The sequence below is a fragment of the Phallusia mammillata genome, chromosome 3, assembly GCF_965637545.1.
Source record: "Phallusia mammillata chromosome 3, kaPhaMamm4.hap1.1, whole genome shotgun sequence".
Taxonomy (NCBI): domain Eukaryota; kingdom Metazoa; phylum Chordata; class Ascidiacea; order Phlebobranchia; family Ascidiidae; genus Phallusia; species Phallusia mammillata.
Window position 1 is genome coordinate 5,240,295 of NC_137254.1, and position 23,152 is coordinate 5,263,446.

Sequence of the window (23,152 nt, forward strand, 5' to 3'; positions counted from 1 at the left end):
TTAAGGAGTGGTAGGCCGTGGTTAGTGGTGGGTTCGAATCCCACGGTAGTTCGTGTTTTTCGGTTTCCAAGTTCGAAATACTTCATGCACTTTTGCCTTTAGGTACAATGTATATTTTTTATGTTTAAATAAGTTAAAATTAAGCGTTAAAACGTACGTTAAAATTAATTGATTGCAAAACACATCACGTTTTATTAAAGCCAAATGTTGATACTAACTTTAGCGTTTTTGGACTAATTGTAATTAAAAATTAAAAACAACAAAAATCTGAAGCTCAAACTAAACTTTCAATAAAACCACGATACGAAAAAAACACCTGGAGTGTCACTTTCACTGACAGTTTTTTATACAACCCCTTTTGTGGTTCACAGTGAAAAGGCCCACAAATTAATGAAAACAGTTTTTACATTAATGAAAAAATATTTTAAACTTAAATATTTTCTGTTGGATTTGAGCCTACACATTTTTTTTTTTTTGATTTTTTTTAAGTTTATGCAACCCCTATACGGGTTTTACAGTGACTAAGCAGTTTTTACATAAATGAAAAAAATCCTTTCTTAGCTAAAAACGTTAATAATATGATTTTTTACATACCAAACACAATAGATAACAAACGAATGCCATCATCAAAAAACACTATTTCAAAAATTTCTTAACTCAAGAGATTGCGGACACACTTTGAGGGGCCAAGTGTTTAAATTTCATGAGCTCTTGTGAAGATAAATGCCCGAGCAATTGCCAGCCGGTGTTAATGATAGCAAATGTGATTCTAATTGGTGGCTTGGTGGCTGGTACCAAGGAACACACAGGTCGGATCTTTTCGTTGTGTTAGATCAGTGATTTTAAACTGTATGGCAAGTTACGGAATAATTGTGTGGAAGTTAAGTTTTGTGTTCAAATACTTTAACTGAATGATAGGTGCATTATTGCTTAAACTTCGTTTTTTTGTCTTATTTACTTCCAAAATCAGTCTATACAAGGAGAGGGGTCGTATATTGTTTTTGTCCGGATTTTTTGTCTGTGCGATGTTTTGTTGCACCGGTTGAGATAAAAAAAATGGTTCAGATTTTAAAAACTTGCATTCATGACAGTACGTTATCCGAAGTTGGTCCTCTGAAAGTTTGACCCTGGTTGACTGTGCGGTTCACCCACAGACCCCCTCAACGTTAAAAGACGATCGGGATTTGTCCCGGCGAGCGTCCTGGGTTCGAACCCGCGAAAAATCGTATGTAATCCAGTTTCCAATTATGGCGTCAAATAACTAGGGTTGGGAATTGCTTTCAACTTGTTACATCTAAAAAAATGTTGTCACCAGCCGCACAGAAGAGACGCTAACGGGCGAAACAGTGTGCACTGTCTGCAACTTACAAAACAAACGTTCGTTCCGAAAAAACAAAAACATATATATAGAAATAAAAATCCGACAAAGTTACTCACAATTGAAACAAGTTGCCTCGCTCAGCCAAACCGATGACTTCATCTTTTTCAAAGAACGATTTTCAGCCGAGGCATCTTAATTACAGGGCAGGTGATTCAGTGGCCGGATGAACCGCACATATTCACTGGTAATTGACTCAATGGTAGATCTGTGGAGGTGCTTGAAACAGGACATATGACAGTTTCTGAAAGGCTTTGCTATGTTCTTCAGTGGTTAAGGAAAGTTGTTTTTGTTTGTGTGCTAGCTTTCTGTACTTTGTTTATTGGTGATGAGGTTTAGGAACATAAGTCGGTTAAAGCTTATTTTTTCGCGCTTTAAAGTAAACAAATACTGTGTTTAGGTACTAAAAACTTGTCAGAAAACATTTAAATATCGAGGAAATTCGTGTCTATAACAAACACATTACAGAAAAGCAAATACTTTGGAGAAACAAAAATGATTGACATTTTATTAAAATCCACACAGAGCATTGGAAAGTTTGTTTAAAGGTTTAAAAAATATTTGTTTTTTATTATTTCTGTATTTGTCGTCATGTCATTGAACTATACATTCAATTTACTGTCTACGCCTGAAAGTTAACAAACATTTTAATGGAGTAAAAGAAGTTCGTAAAGAATTTTTCTAATATAAAAAAGTCATCGATATAAAAACACACCACACAAAAACAAATTGTTACGATAATAACTTTTTATAAAAATCTACTCAAAAAATTGGATAAGTTTTATGAAGGTTTGAAAAGTGTTTCTAAATTGTTCCAGTATTTGGCGCAAACAGACCAAATTAGGAATACAAGAGTGTTGCAAAGAAAAAATGTCGAAATGAAATTTTAATCGGATTAAATCTGAACATTTTCAGCAGCCAGGCAGTCTGTTTACTTGTAGCGGTAAATTCTGCATAAACTCTGTTATCACTGAACTAACGTTACCTGATGAATGCAACATCTAGTTGCTGTGGCAACACGTAAGGATTATGACGTCACTTCTACCATGACATCAGCATGAATTGCGTAGAAGGAGGTACTGAGACGTTGGCTGACTTAATTTGGGAGCTACGTTGTGGCGAAGGTAACATGTTTTTGATTTGGGGGTGCAATGTAACCCCCTATAAATGTAGTTAGCTATAAGTCTTGAGTGTTCACTGCATTGCGATTGATTGTACCAATCTGGTAAGGGAACCAACTTTAGGCCTACAAATTGGTGCATTTGACACGCGTTATTTTTGACTGCACGAAGCTCATCAGAAAACCCGATTTATGTATTCAAAGTTATGCATGTGGTTGACTACACAAAGGCCGTTGGGAAACCAGCTTAATGCGTGCAAAAAGCTATGGTTAGCTGCACGAAACTCGTAAGAAAACTCGTTTTAACCGTACATAGTCATACATGTTAGAAGCACTATGGTTGACTACACTAAGTTCGATGGAAAACCTCTTTTAAAATGTGTAGTGGTAGTTAAAACATACCAATACATTTTAAAACACCTTAAATCGGTTTCCAAGATTCGATTATTAATCATTTGGTTGGTTGTCAAATTTTGCCCGAAATGTAGATGACCAAAATAGCCTACCCTACTACTGTCAAATTTATGTAAAAGATAACATCGTTTCGAGCCGGATTTTCAGATAAGTTTGTGTGCATGATGCCTTATCGCTGGTAGTTTTAATCTCGGAAAACATTTGCCCCAGGGCAACTTGAGGCAGTTCATACAGGCGACAACATTTAAGTGTAACGTTCTTTTAAAGCGTAAACAGTAAGTTTGTCGTGAAAAGATAATTTTCTGTGCATTATTTTCTGTTTTGCTGGTTTGTGCTGTTATGTGTTCTTTGTGAGCATTATGTAAGCTAATATAATTAAAAGTTATTGCATTTTATTGATTTGTTTGTGTTTGCCGATTAGTGTTTTTCGGAATTTAAAATTACTGAATGGTTTCGGCTCTGAATCAGTTCAATTTTGCCAATTTCTCAAAATGGTTCTTTACTTTTCCTAACGTTGTGATTGTTTCTAATATACATGTTCGTGTGGTTGTGGGTTCTAATCTCGCCTTTCCCACTTTGAAGAAAATTGATTTTAAGGGTATCAGCACAACCGAAAAATATTATTTATTTCTAAAAAAAATTTGAACTGTCGGTGTTTAAACGTTGCTGGAAATTTGGTGTGTCAGAAAGAAAAAAATTGAGGAATTGGAACCAAAAATTTTTTGATATTGCAATTAAATTCCCATGAAGGAAAGTGATTCAAAGCTTTTTAATTGATGTCGCATGGTGAAACACAACAAGGTTGACAAAACAAAACTGCAGTATAGCATTAATTTTTTAATCTTTGTGACGCGAAATAATTGCAATTACAAATGTTTTGGGGTTGCTGACGTATTGTGGGAGTTTTTAACGAAGAAAAAAAGTCTCATTTGGTATGCCACCTACTTCATTACTTTAAATTTTAACTGATGGGACTATTTTGTAAGCTGACAAATTATGCCGCTACAGTGTTTGTTAATGTGCCACTAGCTAAAACAGTTGGATACATAATAAGTTCGTAAAAAAATCTAAACAAATTGGATCAACAATAAATTTGTAATTTGGGCCCTTTTAAGTTTGTTGGGTTCGTCCTCAACAATGGGACTTTCCGGCTTGCAATTGTTTCAAAATCATTCAAACCGAGTCTCAGGCTTGTACTTTCAGATTCAAGCCCTAGTTTTAAAACTGCTGTCAAAGATATGCAAGTGTTATCCAGACTAACAAGGATAAAAAGGACACAAGTCTTAATCTTGCGTTCAAAACCCGTAGTTCGCGTGTCAGTTTAATGCGCGTTGTTGAACCGCGTTTGCGGGGCGCTTTAATGCGCGTTGGAGCGTATCAAAACAGCGCGCGGAGTCACTGATGCGTGACTGGTTGCGTCCTGTTCTTTAGTATTGGAATGAATTTCGGCGTGACGAAACCCTCCCGACTGGGGCCTCAGTGGGTTTCATTCTTGTCCCCCACATTCCTTAAGCTACGTTCCCGTGAATTATTAAATAACGTCATTGCTGTGGGAAAAAGGGATTGTGTCGTTTTTGAGTTACTGGGGATAGGTTTTAGGAAAACTTTTTTCAGCCAAACATAGAGCTTGTTACATGCACGACTTTGCACGCTTGGAGTTGGTTTCTCAACGAGCTTCGTGCTGTCAACCATAGCATTTGTTACATGCACGACTTTGTATACTTAATACAGGTTTCTCAACGAGGTTCTTGCAGCTAAAGATTTTACTGCAAAAAAGGCTATTCGCGTGTTTCACTATATTAACCCTTTTGGTTTTCAAAAAACAAGTTAGTTTTTAACCCGCTTAACAACAAACTAAAATAAAATACCGCACCAAATATGGTCGTCGATTGTGAAGTGTATAATGTTCTCCATCTGTCACCAATTACGCTGAGGTCCAGACATTGTCCAGTGAATGGTCAGCGCTTTCGCGGATTCAGGGCGCCCAATTATCTGACCAACGTTGAAATTTTATCCTGGGAAAATGTGGGTGGCTAGGGACTGGTCATTTTTAATCACCAGGGGGGGGGGGGGGTTGTGTGTAGGTACAAAATGTTGATGGGACTTTGTTCAGGTACTGGCCATTGTCCGTTAAGGGAGATTATTTAATAGGTGTGTATATGGGGTTAATGAACATTTGGCTAAGCACTGGTGACTTTACATTTTAAAGAGGTTTTATATATTAAGATGAAATGTTTATGGAAATTTGGATAGGGACCGGTTATTTTCTATTACTGGAGAGGGTTCACGTTTGTTGAGTGGTACATAATGTTCATAAACACTTGCCTATTAACTGGTCGATTTTATTCTTCTGGACTGATTTTGTAAATGGGTGTCGAATGGTTATTAAACTTCATTTCAATAAGTGGTCGTTATCTATCACTGAACGGGGGTTATTTATTATTTATGAACTTGCTTTTTATGATAACTTGATAATAATAACTGACGATCAATTACTTTCACAATGTAAAATGGTTTGACCGATTGCCATCTGCGTGAAACGTACAGATCTTATGAGGGATTCTTAGTTAATTATTTTGTTAACTATTGCCAATTGGTGAGCAAAAAATGAAGCTTTGGTAAGTAGAAAGCGTTGGAAACTTTTCGTAAGAAAACAGCTGGGTACACAACAAACGGACTTTGGGCTTAGCATTTAACGATTATTATGGCTATTATGTGGTATTTAAAATTAGGAAATGCAACGAAATTGTTTTGAAAATGACCAAAACTAAATTAACGTGCGGTTGGCAGCACGACGCTCGTTTGCTAACTTGCTTCATAGAATCCAACTATTAGATTTTATCACCAAACTGCTATCAGACGTGCTTGTAAACACAACAGAGAGCATAGTTAAAAAGATCGAAACCCAGATAAAGCGTCTGCCTTTGATTGATGAGTGGCATAGCTGTCTTGAGATCTCTTTTACCCCTTAGTTGGCCTCATTGGTTGTCAACGCTATTTTTCAAGTAATTTAATCATGCAAAACGGGGCCTGGTTTACTTAAGGGGTTTGTTGTGATACAGGCGCCTATATAAGACTTTTCAACGTAGTTTGTATTGCTTTTAAAAATGTCTTTAAATAACCATTGTCTGAAAGTTTTGTGTGTATCAGTGTTGTTAGGTCTATTTCGTCATAAAAGCTTCATTGAGGTCAAATCTTTTGCTCCCAAAATGTTACTTTTTTACCCTTCACTCGAGCTTCTCAACAAAAAAATCAAAAAAGATGTGTTAAAAATAACAGTCGATTTTCTATTTCAGTCTTTATTTTGTGTTTAATCTGTTGTTATTTTTTTATGCGGAAAAAATGCATTCTTGACAAAACTTTTTTTATGCGATGAAACTGTCTCCAGCTCTTTTGAAAAACAAAATTTGCATCAAAAATCTAAACTTTAACCTAGTTTAAGTCTTTGTTGTGGGAAAACGTTTTGCCGCGTAAATCCGTCGCATGCATTTTGTAGTGGACCCTAACCAGAGGTCCCAGTTTTTCAAGATTTTCTGGGGCGTTTTTGTTTATGTTTCCTGTGGTTTGGGGCTTTGGTGCTGTTAGGGTCTCTTAAATCAAAGTTTAAGGTTTTAGGGGTTTTGACCCCAATATTTATTACAGAGTAACAGCTTTGTGATGAATGATAACATTTCTCGCAGTAGCTTGAATCTTTGACAAGTTTGTCTCTAATTTAAAACGTTCTTCCGCTTAACGCGTTGTAGCTTGCAGTTTTTTTTTCACTTAGGAGCTTGTTAAGGGCGGTTATAAATGTGACTTAACACATAACCATATTGGACTCATTGTTTCATTGACTTTGCACAATATAATTTGATAGGCTTAAATTCCTTTGTGTGACATGCTGGTTTTAACAAATAAAAGATTAGAATTTAGATAGTGGGTAATAGTGTTCAAATTTACGGTTCCAACTAATTTAGGGTATAGTTTCAAAAGAGTCGTTATACCATAAGCAAAACGTCTATGTTGAAAAGCATGTTGCCATTCCATAGAAAGTAAGCTGCAGACATTGCGCTAGCCCTGACGGTTCAATGTCTAGTCACCAGCTGCAATGATAAGACATTATAGGTCGAAACAGTGTGCACCGTCTGCAGCTAACAAAATATGCCTGTATCTTAATAAACCTAAACGAGAATAATTTGTCATGTTGGCGAGCTGGCTGTCCTAGAGACTACTATAAAAAATAATTTATTCACGTACAAAATAAGGTGTAAAAATACCCGTTCAAAGTGATGTTCAACGTTGACACCGCAATGTCTGTGTAAATACAAGCTACAACAGGCAATCTGTATAAGATATAGTTTTAAAATTCTGTGTGGAAATGGGCTAAAATGACATGTTCACCAGATATTGGTCCGTTATTTTACACTGGAAAATCAAAATATTTAGCTTAAAACAAAATTAAAGCTTACAGTGCCACATGCCACATGTCAATGACAGGTGTCACTTTCCATTCCACCCTACAATCCCACAACTGGACACCCTTTACAATCTCAAAGCCCCCATTTGACAATAACAAATTACACTTTTGACTTCGCAACTCCTGAAAAGTCCCTTATATGCACTCAAGTTTTAGGTGATAGAGGTGATTTTTGTCCCTAACCATATTTGGCGATAAGCCTAATCCTTTAGTAACTGCAAGAACCAATACCGTTAGTGTGTTTACATACTTTAAACGCATTTGCCAAGACAGAATGGCGTTGAACCGTTTAGTTTCAAGTGGTTGTAATACGTGCTGATGGGATGATCATCTTAAAAAGTGTTTTGCCACAGTTGAAAACTTGACACTCTTGTTTGTGGTTTATAAGTTTCAAGCACCAAATGTCTACTTGAAATTTTAACTAAATATGCTGTGCGTTGTGAGGTTACTGTTAAGGCATTTGTTGTATTTGAGATAATTCAATGTTGCAAGTATAGGGAATTTTGGTTTCGTTTTGTACTTTGGCTAATGTTTTCCATGTTTGCAAATCAATCAACGTGCATAAAAAACTTTTTGATGATTTTGTTGTTGTCAATTCCCAGTTTACGTGTTGTTCAAAAACAATCAAAAGAAAATTTTCAGTTTTTCTTTTACTTCTACCCAACAGGATACATGTTCTTTTTGTACTTGCACCCGTTCAATATATTTCTGATTCCTACAGTTTGTTATGTACTTTTAGCATCAAAGGCAGAAGGCCTCATTTGCCAATTGCAAGTTTCAATAAATCTTGACAAACAGCCTAGTGCAACAGAAACAAAGAACTACTGTACTTGTTCTTTTGGAACAAATACTAAAATATATATTTTGTTTTCAGAAAATGACGAAAACCTCTCACAAACTTCGACCGGCAGAGGGCGACGGGGAGCAATCGCAAATGATCTTCTGCCGCCTAGTGTTGGGACTCCATTAGGTAATTTTTTTTTGGAGGAGGCAAATGTACGTGGGGTTTTGGGGACTCTCAGGCAGTTTCTGTACGGTGCTTGTGATTTGCGGGGGCGAGTGTGCGCGCGTGCTGTGTTATTGTTTACTTGAAAGCTTGTTAATTCTTCTGCTTCTCGTGGCTCGTATCGGTCGTCTGCAGTAGCGAGTAAGTTCATTATTACGATTCTTAACACTTGCTGCATAGAGCCGACAAGATCCACAAAAGATCAATTTAGTTCTTGTCTTTTATTCTGGTTACGCAACACACATCAAGTCTCATTTATCTCAAGGAAAGGATACGGTGAAAAAGAAAGAGATCAACGATAAAACATTGGCTTTTAAACTGATACTCGTTTTTCGTGCGATCATTGCAAAACAGTACCTTCTTTTACTCACATCAATTATTAGTTTGTTTTAAGTTAAACGCTTGCAAAGATATGCAGCACTGCAATGGATTGCACAACTATTTCGAAACACCCGGTTTACGCAACAGCCTGTCTTATGGTCAGGCTGTTGGAAGATATCAGAAAGACGGGAACATGTAACAACGACACTGAATATGTGCTTCAACAGTTACTGAATCACGAGAACACATGGAACAGTAAAGTTACACCGCTCGATACCATATGTCGCAAAAGTAGCATATAAATTCCATGGAACGAAAAGTCATGGTTGCAAAGTTAAAATTTTCCATTACTTAATGCTTAGCCAAACCAAAGTGCGAAAATGATGGTTTAAAAGCACGTGACCGCTACAGATTCGACTTTCGGCGGATTCTCATCTGAGCCTGCGTAGCTCAGTTGGTACAGCGCGAATCCAGTAAAGACTTCTGTCGTGGGTTCCTTTCCTACCGTCTGCTAGATTTTCCTACCTTACGTCTTGCCAAACAGGAATGTTTAGTGATTGACTGATTTGGTAAAACGCCTTCAATGGGTATACCAAATTTGCAGTTTTTGATTGTTTGAAATGTGATTTGTTAACTTCATCTAGACAAACTCCGACAGCCGGGCTTGGATTAGAACCCAGAACCTTGTGATCATATGGCACTGCTCTAACCACTGGGCCATCATAATGGCCGAGCTGGGATTAGAACCACTAGCCTTATGATAGTAAAACAGTTGCCTCAACCACTCGGCCATTTTATTTTTTATTATTTGCTCAAATTTGACATTTATTTACAGTCAAAATTTCTGAAGAGAGTCAAGGCAACCCTACGACAGGCAATTCTGGTCAAAGAAAAATAAAGGAGTCTTCAAATAAAATAGGTGAGTAAAAACCATTCTTGCATTTCTTGTCTTTGAACAACTGTAAATATTTCATGTGCCATCTTACAAATTCCACTGAATACAGCAAATCTACATAAAATTAACAACAATCATACAATTAACAAATTTTGTTTTAACATGAGTGCTTTTCTGAGTCAATGTATTTTTGCAGCTAAAACTCGAGATACCAGAAACCTGTCGGACAACCAAACATCTTCGCAGCATAATTTCCAATTTGGTCATTCTGTTGGCAGTGACAAAGGTACATAGTAATACCAAGTTCATACGGTTTGATATGGTTGACTGTACGATGCTAGTACTGAAACCTTCTTTAAGCGTGCAAAGTTATGCATGTAACAAGTGCTGTGGTTGACTGTACGAAGCTCGTAACAAGCGCTATAGATGACTATACGAAGTTGGTTAGGAAACTCGCTTTAAGCGTGCAAAGTCGTGCATGTAACAAGTGCTATGGTTGACTGTACGAAGCTAGCTATGAAACACTCATTTTAAACTTGCAAAGTGGATTATGTAACAAGAGCTATGGTTGACTGCACGAAGCTCGTTAGGAAACTTGCTTCAAGCGGGCAAAGTTGTGCATGTAACAAGCGCTACAGTTGACTGTACGATGCTAGTCATTAAACATTCTTCAAGCATGCAAAATCGTCCATATAGGAAGCGCAAAGTTTGACGGCATTTTATCAAATCCGTTTAAAAATCATTTTATATCCATTATCGTCACACCATGTTGTGTGATATTACGTCACGTTTTTTAATGGACCAATAAATGATGACTCATCAGCCTGGATTTTCGCCTAACGTTTAACCCTAAACTTGTCTTTGATTGTCTTTGAAGTTGTCTTGGAGGCCAGCTGTGTTCTAAACTGATTTAAAGCGTCAATTCTGTTTTGCGGTTCTTTTCCATACTCTGGTTGAATGTTTTTAAAAGTTTCCAAACACAAATAATTTAGAACTTTCATTTTTGCTAAATTTGATTCCTGTTCAATTCGAAAGCAATGGCTTTGCCAAAAATGAAGTCCATAATCAGGTTTATTTTTCTCAATGGATTTTAACAATCATTGGTTGTGATATAACGTCATCAATCTTTAGTAAATCTTTAGGCTTAAGTGGTTATAAACTGGTGTAACTTATGTGGCTCTTCCTATCACTAATGATGGCATGAGCAATTGCCGAAACGTTTAAATAATGAAGCATGTCGCTTTTCCATCTCTTTGAGAGGGTATATTGTTCATTAAACTTATGACGTTATCACTTCTATAATATTTTCAGGTGACAGACGACTCTCTTTTACCCCCCATATTCCGGTGGATCCCCAAACGCGAGAAGGACGCTACTCGTTTGATGCTCGTTCTATGCAAATGCACACGTAAGTACAATAAAACATTGCAAACTTTCATATCCGTTTGGCTGCAGAAAGCTTTTTATGAAACCCGCTTTAGTTGTAATAAGTGCTATGGTTGACTGCACTAAGCTCGGTAGAAAACCCACTTTAAGGTTTGAAAGTCGTGCATATAATAAGCGCTATGATTGGCTGCAAGAAGCTCGTTACCAAACCAGTTTAAGCATTCAAAGTCGTTTATGTATCAAGCGCTATGGATGACTGCACAAACCGTGTTAGGAAACCGGCCCTTAGGGTGCAAAGTCGTGTATATAACAAGCGCTGTAGTCGGCTGTAAGGATCCCGTTGTGAAACTTTTTAAAACAGTTGACCGTTTCCCACAGTGCACCAGGCGTGACCGGAAGTCCCAATATCTCCGACATTTCGTTGATTCCGTTGTCTCCCCAGCCACTACCTGGCGCTGTTCAGAACCCGTTTACTCATGGTTCTCCATTGGACTTTTACATGAACGGAATGCAATCTCCAACTATGTCAATGTTGTCCCAAGCAAGAAATCTTAGCCCAAGACATTCTATGCAAGGTTTGTACAAACAATGTGTGATGTGAGTTCCTGTGTAGTTTTACCACAAAATTGTAACTTCTAAGAGCTGTGGGTTCAAATGCCACCGTTTTGTTTGCAGAACTTGAGAAGCTAGCCTATCCTTACTATAACGCTCATTTGCAAAACAACATGTCGTCCACTGGAGGCGCCCAAGTTCCGACTTCAGCCTTTCCTATGCCGCCTCCCATGTCCCCCATCGCTTATTACCAGTTCGTGCAACAACAGCGTCTCCTTGCGGCTGCTGCTGCTCGAAGTGGTGACCGCTCTGTGGCGCAAGAGAAGCTTGAAGAGTTATCCAGGTTTCCTAGCCCTTTATGCAGGTTTGGTGTTGTCTCTTTACTTTCAAATGATATCAGTTAGTGAAATCACATATCTGCAAGCTGGTGAATGTAAACACAGGTTTTGGAAACACACAGGAAGAAAATTAGAAAACTATATTTTTCTGTTAGAATAAGATTGTAAAAAATGATACATACATTTTATTATCCAAATATTCTGGTCATGTGTACTGCATTTTTTAAGTTATACAACAAATTGTCGTCATGAAAAAGCAGTTATTTGAAATCAAATGTATGTTTTGCACATACTTTTGTTCCCTTGTGTATTTTTACAAACAATGAGCCCTGATTGGTCCACCCAGGTCACGTGGAAGGAAACGTCCACTTTCGATTTCTCCATGCTTTTCTGATCCAAATCTGGATCTGACGTCAATGATTCGGACTTCCCCTAATTCCCTCATTCCTTTTGTGAATGGAGGATTAACCCACTCCAGGAGTTCATCTGTAGGAAGCGGTGGAAGTTACGGACATCTTGCTGCAGGCGGAATAAGGTTTGTCGGAAATAATATTGTATAATTTTAGGTACTATAACAAATTTCAAGAACTAAAATTAGTTTTATGGTTAATATAACAGCCCTAATGGACGTAAATAGCGACACGCTTTATTGTTCAAACGTTTCGGCAAATGCTCATGTCATTATCAGTTATATGAAGGCCACATCAGTTTCAAAAAGTTTAAGCTTAAATGTTTGATGTCAGTTTTATTTCATTTTAATTTTGCTGGATCATTTTGTCATTTGATTTCTAAAGTAAACAATTAAACTGTCATTTTTTTATCACATAAAAGAGGACAAGTACCGTGAAAACAAAATAGTCATCATAAATAAATTTTAAATTTTTTTTATTTTATTTATTTGCAAACAGTTACGTCTAATCGCTTGATAACATTCTATCGATTAAAAATTGCAAATAATTTTGTTCAAACTTTTGTGAACAAAGTTTTTATTGAAATACTTTGCAGCCCAACGTTCGGTTACCATGCTCCAATGATGACGTCACCTCAGCATCTTCAGGCCCATCTGCTCTCACGTCAGATGACGTCAGCAATTCAGAACAACATGGCTGCGCAGCGGTCTCTTAGTCTCGAACAGTCGCAAGGAAGTTCAATGCCAAATCCCTTTGAACAAGCTGCGGCTTTGCACAGAAATTCACAACCACATGGGGGCGCGCCGGCGCAGTTGAAACAGGAGGGAATGCATGGACAGTACTTCACTGAACGAAAGGTTAATTTTGAAGTCTAATTTCGCAATAAAATCTCTAATTAGAACTTTTTCCAACATGTTTTCGACACTTAGGAAAAATACACGTTATTTTGTTGTTGTTGTTGTTGTTACTGGCAACTCATGCGTTATTCGTTTAATGACGTCGCACTTTTTGATTTTGAAGTCTTGGATCAAATGGATAAAGAAAAAAATCATTTAAAATACTGACACAACATTTTTTGACACTTTGGAAAAATGCACGTAATTATTTTTTTGTTACTGACAACTCCTGAGAGTTATTCATTTAAAGACGTCACACTTTTTGATGAAGTCTTGGATAAAATAAAAAGCAAATATCATTTAAAATACTGAAAATTATGTAAGATAAAACATACTCATACTGGGATCGGCCCTGAAGCGTCGATGCAGACCAGCGATTACGGCATACATATCGATAAATCATAGTACGCCAGGCCTATTAAAGGCGTGTATACCGAATCAGCTGGTCTCCCAAGCATTCCTATATGGCAAGGCACAGGCTAGCCTGCGGTGTGATTGGAACCCACGACAGGAGTCTTTCCGGAACTCGCGCTCTACCAACAGAGCTACACAGGCTCAGTGCCTGGTGTACTATGATATTTATGCATTTATTTTTAAAACACTGTTTGTTTGTACTCTGTTTTAGAGCATGTCGAAGCTTATGAACGAACAGCGTCACCAACTATCTCAGAATCAATCAAATAACAACAGTAACCACCCAGGTTAGCATGTATTTCTTGACTATTGCTGTTTAATAACCTTCCAATGCCTTAATACTTGTCATGGTTGACTGTACGAAGCTTATTAAGAAACCCGCTTTAATAAACTTTAAAGAAAATCCACCTAAATTGTAAAATAATTTTATTTTTAAGAAATCTTTTTTGGTTATTTGCTTGTTAAAATACAAAAATCCCCATAGGTGTTTCCCCTGGTTCCCAGGCACCGCCTGACGACGACGGACTTTATGAAACAAACTGTGATTGGGAAAACTGTTCGTTAGAGTTCGACACACAAGAACAACTGGTGCATGTAAGTACAAGTATTATTTTATACATGTAACACATATAAAATCATCTAGCCAATAAATGATACGAAAGCTGCTGACAGTGTACGCTGTTTTGACTTATAAGATCTCATCAGTGCAGCTGGTGTCAAGACATGGGTCGTATTGGCTAGTGTAGTCATCTGATGGCTCTCCAGTTTGTTGCGAGTAACAGACAGAAAAGCCATGGCTCGACCAATTTTTGAACTGATACCTATATCTGTCATCTGTGTAAATTTAATTAATTGGTGCTATCTCAAGAAAAGGCATCACAATTTTACAAATCCCAGAATATTATTAGCAATGTTGTTTTTCGTTTTTCACAGCATATCAACAACGATCATATTCATGGCGACAAAAAGGAATTCGTTTGTAGATGGAGAAGCTGTGCAAGAGAAAAACGACCATTCAAGGCGCAGTATATGTTGGTTGTGCACATGCGGCGTCATACTGGCGAAAAACCACATAAGTGCAATGTAAGTACCAGATTATTTCTGTCAAAGAACGAATATTGGATATAGAACTCTAATAAAAACATATTTTGGGTAAATTGAATACCGTTTTATTGTAAGTGAACTATAAATCATTTGTTCATTTGTTATTTTTTGTCCTTTTTCTTTTTTGTTGTTGTTTTTAGTACTTTTGGGATTTTGTTTCTTTTGATTGTTTTGTTGGGCTTTTTTGTTGATGTTCTTTAGTACTTTTTTGTCCGTTTATATTTTTTCGATTGTTTTGTTGGTCCTTTTTGTTGTTGTTTTTTCTATTTGTTTTTTGTATGGGTAATACATCCGAGAATTTACAATCTTAAATAGAACTTCAAACAACCAACTACAATTTACATTGATTTTTGCAGTACGAAGGTTGTACAAAAGCATATTCGCGACTTGAAAACCTGAAAACACATCTCCGGTCTCACACTGGTGAGAAACCTTACGTCTGTGAGTTTCCTTCATGTACGAAAGCATTTAGCAATGCCTCGGATAGAGCGAAACATCAAAATCGAACACATTCGAACGAGGTAAAAGATTTGTCAGAATAAAAACAAAAAATATTTTGCTGAAAAAATAAAACCTTGTTTTTTATACTCGCCTAATTTGTTTATTGTTACATATTGTTACATAACAGAGCACCAAATACGTCATGTATGTGTGACGTCATAATGGCGTTACTATGAAATGCTTATTGGTTTGCCAAATAGAACCTTTACAAATTTGTTGAAATTGTTTTGTAGCAACTAGCTTTCAAATTCTCGCTACATTTTAAAAAAAGCATCCAGCCAGTAAAGATAAGTAAGCTGCAGACATTCCGCATTGTTTCGACCTATAATGCCTTATTAGTGTAGTTGGTGACAAGATATAGGCCGTATAGGCTTGTGTAACCATCTAACGGCACTTCAGTGCAGCTGTCTGCAGCTTACATCTAACAAGTCTTACCTAACTTGTCTTATGCAGAAACCGTATGCCTGTAAGATAGAAGGCTGCACCAAGCGATACACCGACCCCAGCTCACTGAGGAAACACGTGAAAACGGTGCATGGACCAGAAGCCCACGTGACGAAACGCATGATTGCACAAAGGGAACGTGAGGGAAAAGATGGTGGCGTCAAACAGGTACTTTACAAATCGTATATGTGTTATTTTGTTTCATACAAAGAACTGCCTTTAGAATGTCATTGAAAGCAGGATTTTGTGATGTAATAATGAGGGCACAATAACTTTAGTTACATGCTTTTCCTGGTTACATATTAATAACACCGCTTTAACAACTTTATGCTAAGTAGTATGTATAGACTGTTTTTTTTTTAAATTTGTTACGATCTGTCCGTCATTAGTAATTTTGGTTTAGCACTTTTGCAGGCTGTTCTATTCCACGTAGATTGACTTTAAAAAACAAATACATCACTTGCCTGGGTTTTATGCAAGTCTCAGCAAACCTAAACAAAACAATTAAATTTTGTAGATTTAAACCAGTATTGTATTATTTTGAAGGAACCTGGTTTAAACAAAGACAAACGAAAGGAGAGCGGTTCGTCGAAATCCAAATGCCGCGCTTTTTCGCCCAATTCACACAACGATTCAAACGACCCGGTATGTTTAATACGATTTCTATGCTTCAGAAAAAAATGTCAATAAGATTCTTATGTTTTTTCACTCAAATTACGCAATGACATTGTTATTGATAAGTCTGCACATTTATCAGCATTTCTGTGATATTATTGATCTGCATTTTTTTTTATCAGAACGCTTCTCAAAACATGAACCCACGAAGCAACCAATCGTCGTGCACTTCCGGCTCTGACGTATCTGTGACGCCACAAAATTCCCCGCATATGACGTCACAAAACAATGACTCAGGCGTTGACGTCAACGTTGGTGGAAATGATGGTGATAGTGACGGAGATATTGTGGTAGATGAACACCCACTACCCGGTAAGATTCGAAACCTGGAATCGAATATCTTAAAGTATCTTGTTAACAAACAAATAGGAAACAAACGAATTATTGCTGAGCAACTGAAACTTTGTGATAAAACATTCATGACGATTCTATAAAAAGGATTCGAATTCTAGATCCTGATCTTGATTCTAAAATAAAATGATTCGAATCCTAGATCCGGATCTCCAATAATTCTTTGATTTCGTTCATTTTGTTTCATAAAAAAATGTTAAATAAAAATTTGCTGAATAATCGTGACTGGTTATAAATTATTTGCTGACTCATGTTTAGACTCAACATCCGGGGGTGTACAAGCTCTATCACGTGGTCACAGCAGAAGTGGAATAGTGCCGCGAATCGTCAACAAAAAGATGCAGAGCCTTTCTATTGGCGGAATGCATGGACCCAATGACGCTAATGCTCGGGATTTACTAAACATGGACCAAAATAGTCCACATGGAGCGCCAGAGAGAATAAAATCAGGTAAGGCATCTATTTCAAGATCCACATTTCGTTTTGAATCTTATTCAACACTTAGTTTGCAATTGATTGTACAGAATTTTGTGTGTTTTAGGGCGATGACGTGATCAGTGACGTATTTTTGTGACATTAACGAGAGATTATTGTGTAATATCGCGGTAATAAAAGAATACTTGTTTTCTACAAAATATCTTTAAACTTTATTTCTAGGTTTCGGAAAAATGTTGATTGGGGAACCCGAAGTGACGTCATCAACGCACCAGACCAAGTTTCAGAAACAGGGCACAGCCATTCTGGGCGGAGGGGGAGGTTTACTACCCTCCCGTCGCCAGATGGTGCTCATCGCTAACGACCGCCGAGACAGCGGCACTGTGAGTGACGTCAGCCGGAAGTCGTCTATGACGTCAATGGGCAGTCGACGGTCAAGCCAGGTAAAAAAATTCAAAATGTTAAAATTATTTGGTGCCGAACTTTAAATTTTGTGGTAAATAATTGCGTGATTTCAAATAAAACTGCAGCACAATATTTGTTTGATGTCGTACCTCACGTTTTGTGGTAAATAATTGCGTGTTTTCAAAAAAAACTGCAGCACAATATTTGTTTGATGTCGTACCCGACGTTTTGTGGTAAATAATTGCGTGTTTTCAAAAAAAAAACTGCAGCACAATATTTGTTTGGTGTCGTACCCGACGTTTTGTGGTAAATAATGGCTCGTGTTTTATGTTTAGATGTCAAATGCGGGAATGAATGTTGCTGGTTCGTACGATCCAATTTCGCTCGATTCCTCAAGGAGATCAAGTTCAAAATCAAATGCACAAGGTAAGACTGCAAACCTTGTTCAGTGTTTCCCAAAACAATTGTCGCGTATTTAAAATGTGTCTGTTTCACTCTCTTTCTGCAATGTAATTTGCATTTTTCTCAAACAAAAGTAACATTTTTAAAAGTAAAAAAAGAAAACTCAAAAATTAAACTACAGGAGCTTAGTGGATTGTGGTTGTTTGTTAACAGTTCTCCACAACTACCAATTTTAATTTCCTAATGGAGAAACACAAAACTAGTTGAAATTTAATTTCTTTTTAAGGCTCATTCGAAGTACATCTCTAACCAAAATTTTGCAATTTTTTTTTTGAATCTATACCAAACTAAAAATTTGAGTTTAGACTGATGTGTAAAGAGTAAATCTATGATATCCAGGGCCAAATTACTGTGGACGTAACGATATGAACTCACTTGACCCCTGCCAATTGCACCAGTTGAGGTCAAAGTTCAACGAGGAAATGGGCCGGCCTCCTCCCACTCCTATTGACAGAGACGCTTATACCAAAAGTCAACTCACAAAATGGTACTTGAAAGAGAATAATTTCTCGTGTACAATAAATGAAAAACAGCGAAGAGCATTTCTGAGCACAACAATTTCCCAATTTTAATTTGAAAGTGTTTAGCATATTTAGGCAATACTATTTTAAATACTTTTAAATAGCATCTTTATCACTTCACTTGCCAGTAACAAAACTTTAACAAATTATGACGTCATAACATATTGGTGACGTTATTTGCTGACTCTTCCTAGAACGTCTTTTTTCACAGATAGCAATTTGGTTAATTGTCATATTCGTAACCAATTACCAAAAACTCAACAAGTCTCAAAAACAGATCTTATGCTCTTTTGGGGATAATCTTTTCCAAATATTTCGCAAAAGTTAATGCCGCTTGCCATATTTCCTCCTTTTTAGGCTCGAGGACAGTAATGACCGCTTGCCAGATCCGGGTTACCACCCGATGATCCAACCAACCCCACCCAAGCACATGGGACCGCCCCAGGGAGTTGGGGATATGCGGCGCAGGAGCGATGGGGCCTATGTACGTCAGGGGAGAACCCCTCAACCCCATGACGCCATGCCAACTACGTCACGAAGAGCAAGCGACCCAATCAGAAAAGCATCGACTCAGGCAAGGGTTCTCGAACTTTCTAAAAATAATATCACATATTAAGTTATAGAATTGTTCAACAAAACTAATCATTGGTCCCCTTATATGAGACTAAGTTGAAATTGGAACCACCAGCCCTATAATTAAACTGCGGCAATCGTATAGGCCAGAGGTTTTCAACCTATGGGCCATGGCCCAGTAGTGGGCCATGACGCTGTTTTCAGTGGGCCACAGAGCTTGGCATACAGCGATATCAGAAATCATGTCATTATGAACATTCAACACAGAACGTTACGTTTGTGACGACATAATTTCTGCTAACAATGCTTAACTGTTTATGGAAGTTGCTATCTTGCGTTGATGCTGGTACACTTTGGTTGAGTGGGCACTGGGCAGTGAATTTGAAATACTGTACAAGCGTTAAATAAATTCAATTTTGATTTTAGACATGATTCAATTTAACGTTTAATAGCATAAAGATTTTAATAATTTAGCATGGCAAAAAGAAAATTCAATCAAGATTTTATAAAGTATGGGTTTACTTCATTCAGTGATCGAGGTGAGGAAAAGGGTCAATGTGTCATTTGCTATCGTGTTTTGAGTAATGAATCACTGCGACCATCCAAATTACAAAATCATTTGGAAAAGAATCATCCTGGCCTTAAGGGAAAAGATATTGAATACTTTAAAAGACTGGAAAACGGTTTGAAGCGTCAACGACTTGACAAGACTGGATCGTTTGCACGTACAGATAAGAAACTGACAGAGGCATCTTTTGAAGTGAGCCTACTTATTGCTAAACAGAAAAAGGCTCATAATATTGGTGAGACTCTTGTAAAGCCAAGTGCTCTGGCTATGGTTCGAAATGTATTGGGTGAAGAAAGTGAAAGAAAGATAAAGTCAATTCCTTTGTCGGACAACACAGTTCAGAGAAGAATTGATCTTATGGCGAATGATATAAAAGAGCAAGTGGTCACCGAAGTTAAAGATAAGTCATTGTTTGGTTTGTTTGCTCTGCAACTGGATGAATCAACAGATGTTTCTTCAGCAGCTCAACTAATGGCCTTTGTTCGCTATGTAACAGAGAAAAATGTGAAAGAAGAGCTGCTCTTTTGCAGTGAATTGGAAACCACCACAAAGGCAAAAGATGTAATGGCTAAGGTCGAGGATTTTTTTGATAAAGAGAACATAAGTTGGGCAAGTTTGTGTGGTGTGTGCACTGATGGCGCACCAGCCATGTTAGGTGCCAAGAGTGGATTCCAGACGCTCGTAAAGAACAAAGCACCTAATCTTGTGACCACTCACTGCTTTATTCATCGCGCAGCATTAGCTTCAAAAACCTTACCTGACGGTCTTAAATGCGCTTTTGATGTGGTCGTTAAAAGCGTCAATTATATCAAAAACAGCGCATTAAATACTCGATTGTTCCGGAAGTTGTGTGAAGGCCTAAATTCTGAACATAAGCAACTTCTCTACTACACCAAAGTACGATGGCTGTCAAGAGGTAACCTTGTAGCCAGAGTGTTTGAGCTCCATGATGAGATAAAGGTCTTTCTGGGAACAGCAAAACCTGAACTTGCAGTACATTTTGAAAATGTAAAGTTCCTTTCTTGCTTGGCATATTTGGTGGATATTTTTGAAGCTTTGAACCAGCTGAATTTAAAAATGCAAGGAAAAGGAAAAGATATCATTCAGTTTGTGGACTTTACAAGGGCATTTGTTGAAAAGCTGGGCAATTGGAGACGTAAAGTGACAAATGGTAACTTTGACATGTTTCACAGTTTCGCATGTATATCTGATGTGGATGATGAGATTAGGGATGAAGTGGCAGACCACCTTGGTACTCTACAAACTGAATTCAAATCCTACTTTCCAGAGCTTAGCAGAGATGCTTTCACACTTGTGAGGAATCCATTTCGTGTTGATATTGAGCAAGTGGATGACGAGTTACAAGATGAACTAATTGACCTTAGAAATGACTCAGGCTGTCGTGACCTATTTGAAGATGTGCCTGTCACTGAATTCTGGATCCAAGTGTCCTCATCATATTCACAAATCAGCAAAAATTGTCTTATGAAACTACTGCCTTTCACCACCACGTGGTTGTGTGAGTCAGCATTTTCATCCCTATTGAACATAAAATCCAAGCCGCGCAACAGACTTGATGTTGCAGCTGACATACGGTGCGCTCTCTCATCGACTGCACCCAGAATACAAAGTCTTGTGGACAAACTACAGCAACAACCTTCTCATTAAATTTGTGTGAATGTTCAGCTGATTAATTTATTGTGTTGTTGAAACTTGGTGTTTTTCGTTGATGAAGTTTTTCATTGAAGTTTTTCATTGTGTTGTTGAAACTTGGCGTTTTTCGTTGAAGTTTTTCATTGTGTTGTTGAAACTTGGTGTTTTTCGTTGATGAAGTTTTTCATTAGGTGTTTTTCATTAAACGTTAATGGGCCAACGCCATTTTTTACTAATTTAGTGGGCCATGAGCAAAAAAAGGTTGAAAACCCCTGGTATAGGCCAAGCAGGAATTAAAATCACAGACCTCCAAATTTACGGTTGCAATACAGTTGCAATAAATACTGGACGATCTCAGAAGCTAAGTTGGGTTTAGAACCAGTAACCTAACGATTGCAATGCAGTTGCACTATCTACTGGGTCATCTTAGAGGCCGAGCTTGGATTTGAACCACAAACCTAACGCTTACAAAGCAGTTGCACTATCCACTAGGTCATTTTAGAGGCCAAGCTTGGATTAGAACCACCAACCCTACGATCGCAAAGCAGTTGCACTATCCACTGGGTCATCATACAAGCCGAACTGGGATAAGACAGTTGTACTAACCATGAACTATCTTGGATTTTGAATTCAAATTAGAACCACCAACCTTACGACTAAAATACGGATGTACTATTCATTATACCATCTTGGATTTCTAATTGAGATTAAAACCACTAACCTTACAAATACCAGCAAAATTTTCCTGCGTTGATTGAACCGTTATAAGAACAGTTTATTACGTCACAGATTGATCCAAGCAAATTACCGAACGTGCAGAGGTACAACAGCTGGAACAACATCGCCCCTCTGCCGGGAATAAAAGGAAGACATCCAAATCAACCTAATTCTCAATACAGTGGTTACCCAAACAATCCAAATTTCCAGGTATGTGCATGCTGTGTATTTAAAAACAAAACGCGCAAAATCATTTTGGAAACATACATTGGATCAAAAAAATGTTGTATTTTACTTGTAACAATTTGAAGTGCTAGGTTTGCGCTTAAATTATCTGTAGGCTATACACTGTGTTTATTCCCTAACTGTTTATGTGTTAATCCAGTCTGTTATACACTGTACTCTACGAAACCAAATGGCTAAACGATTTTGTATGACGTACGTTAATGACGCCACGAAGCCTGCTTGCAACAAAGTCAATCTAAATAGTATTACCGTTGGCTGCGTAAAGCTCGTTAAAAACCTGCAATGCATACTAATGTAAATCGGCTTCATTTTCAGCACGTCGCTAGGCAACGAAGCGACAGTAACGGGAGCTTGTATGGCAACGAGAGCGGTTACCAGAGCAACGGTAGCAACGCGGCGCTCAACCATCAGCATATGCAACAGCCACAACATACACACCATGCACAGCACATCCAGCAACAGCATTTTAACTATCACCAACGTCCTGTCATGAATGAACAAATGCTTATGGAGAATTTGAATGCCGACTTTGCAGCACAAAGAGGTGCTATGGAACCGTTTGGTTACGGTAAGGTTATGATATAATAATATGTAACGTTTTGATGAGCTGCAGACAGTGCACACTGTTTTGACCTATAAGGTCTCATCAGTGCAGCTAGTGACGATGGATACGCCGCATTGGCTAGTATTGTTGTCTAACGGCAGTCCGGTTTGTTGGGAGTAACAGGCTAAAGAGCCCTGTCTCACCTATTCTGTTCGATAAAACAACTGGCATAAACAACAGAGGAAACTGGTTCACAAAGGCCAAGCAACTGCTTAGGAACCAAAGTGAAGTTGGCTCAGTGTCTCAAGCCAATCGAAACAGTATGCGCTGTCTGCATCTTTTGGATCGATGCTTTTACAAAGAACGT

General features: G+C 37.8%; 2 protein-coding genes across 2 annotated transcripts in view; both read left to right on the forward strand.

Moving 5' to 3' along the window:
- Positions 1 to 23,152, forward strand: part of LOC145218326 (transcriptional activator GLI3-like) — a 39,523-nt gene that overhangs the window by 13,386 nt on the left and 2,985 nt on the right. Inside the window, exons 3-24 of the mRNA XM_080085733.1 lie at positions 8,243 to 8,338; positions 9,531 to 9,614; positions 9,787 to 9,876; positions 10,902 to 10,998; positions 11,355 to 11,551; positions 11,652 to 11,892; positions 12,213 to 12,401; positions 12,872 to 13,133; positions 13,798 to 13,873; positions 14,071 to 14,180; positions 14,520 to 14,669; positions 15,047 to 15,211; positions 15,645 to 15,803; positions 16,182 to 16,280; positions 16,433 to 16,622; positions 16,920 to 17,111; positions 17,319 to 17,539; positions 17,837 to 17,927; positions 18,303 to 18,450; positions 18,842 to 19,058; positions 22,068 to 22,205; positions 22,557 to 22,809. Of these exons, the coding sequence (XP_079941859.1) occupies positions 8,243 to 8,338; positions 9,531 to 9,614; positions 9,787 to 9,876; positions 10,902 to 10,998; positions 11,355 to 11,551; positions 11,652 to 11,892; positions 12,213 to 12,401; positions 12,872 to 13,133; positions 13,798 to 13,873; positions 14,071 to 14,180; positions 14,520 to 14,669; positions 15,047 to 15,211; positions 15,645 to 15,803; positions 16,182 to 16,280; positions 16,433 to 16,622; positions 16,920 to 17,111; positions 17,319 to 17,539; positions 17,837 to 17,927; positions 18,303 to 18,450; positions 18,842 to 19,058; positions 22,068 to 22,205; positions 22,557 to 22,809 (3,465 nt within the window). The remainder of the gene's footprint in view (positions 1 to 8,242; positions 8,339 to 9,530; positions 9,615 to 9,786; positions 9,877 to 10,901; positions 10,999 to 11,354; positions 11,552 to 11,651; positions 11,893 to 12,212; positions 12,402 to 12,871; positions 13,134 to 13,797; positions 13,874 to 14,070; positions 14,181 to 14,519; positions 14,670 to 15,046; positions 15,212 to 15,644; positions 15,804 to 16,181; positions 16,281 to 16,432; positions 16,623 to 16,919; positions 17,112 to 17,318; positions 17,540 to 17,836; positions 17,928 to 18,302; positions 18,451 to 18,841; positions 19,059 to 22,067; positions 22,206 to 22,556; positions 22,810 to 23,152) is intronic.
- Positions 19,065 to 21,510, forward strand: LOC145218327 (protein FAM200C-like). Its single transcript, XM_080085734.1, has one exon. The coding sequence runs from the start codon at positions 19,533 to 19,535 to the stop codon at positions 21,291 to 21,293; it is 1,761 nt and encodes a 586-aa protein (XP_079941860.1). The 5' UTR covers positions 19,065 to 19,532; the 3' UTR covers positions 21,294 to 21,510.

Coding starts and splice junctions, on each gene's coding strand:
- LOC145218327 (XM_080085734.1), top strand. CDS start 19,533: ATGGCAAAAAGAAAATTCAATCAAGATTTTATAAAGTATGGGTTTACT.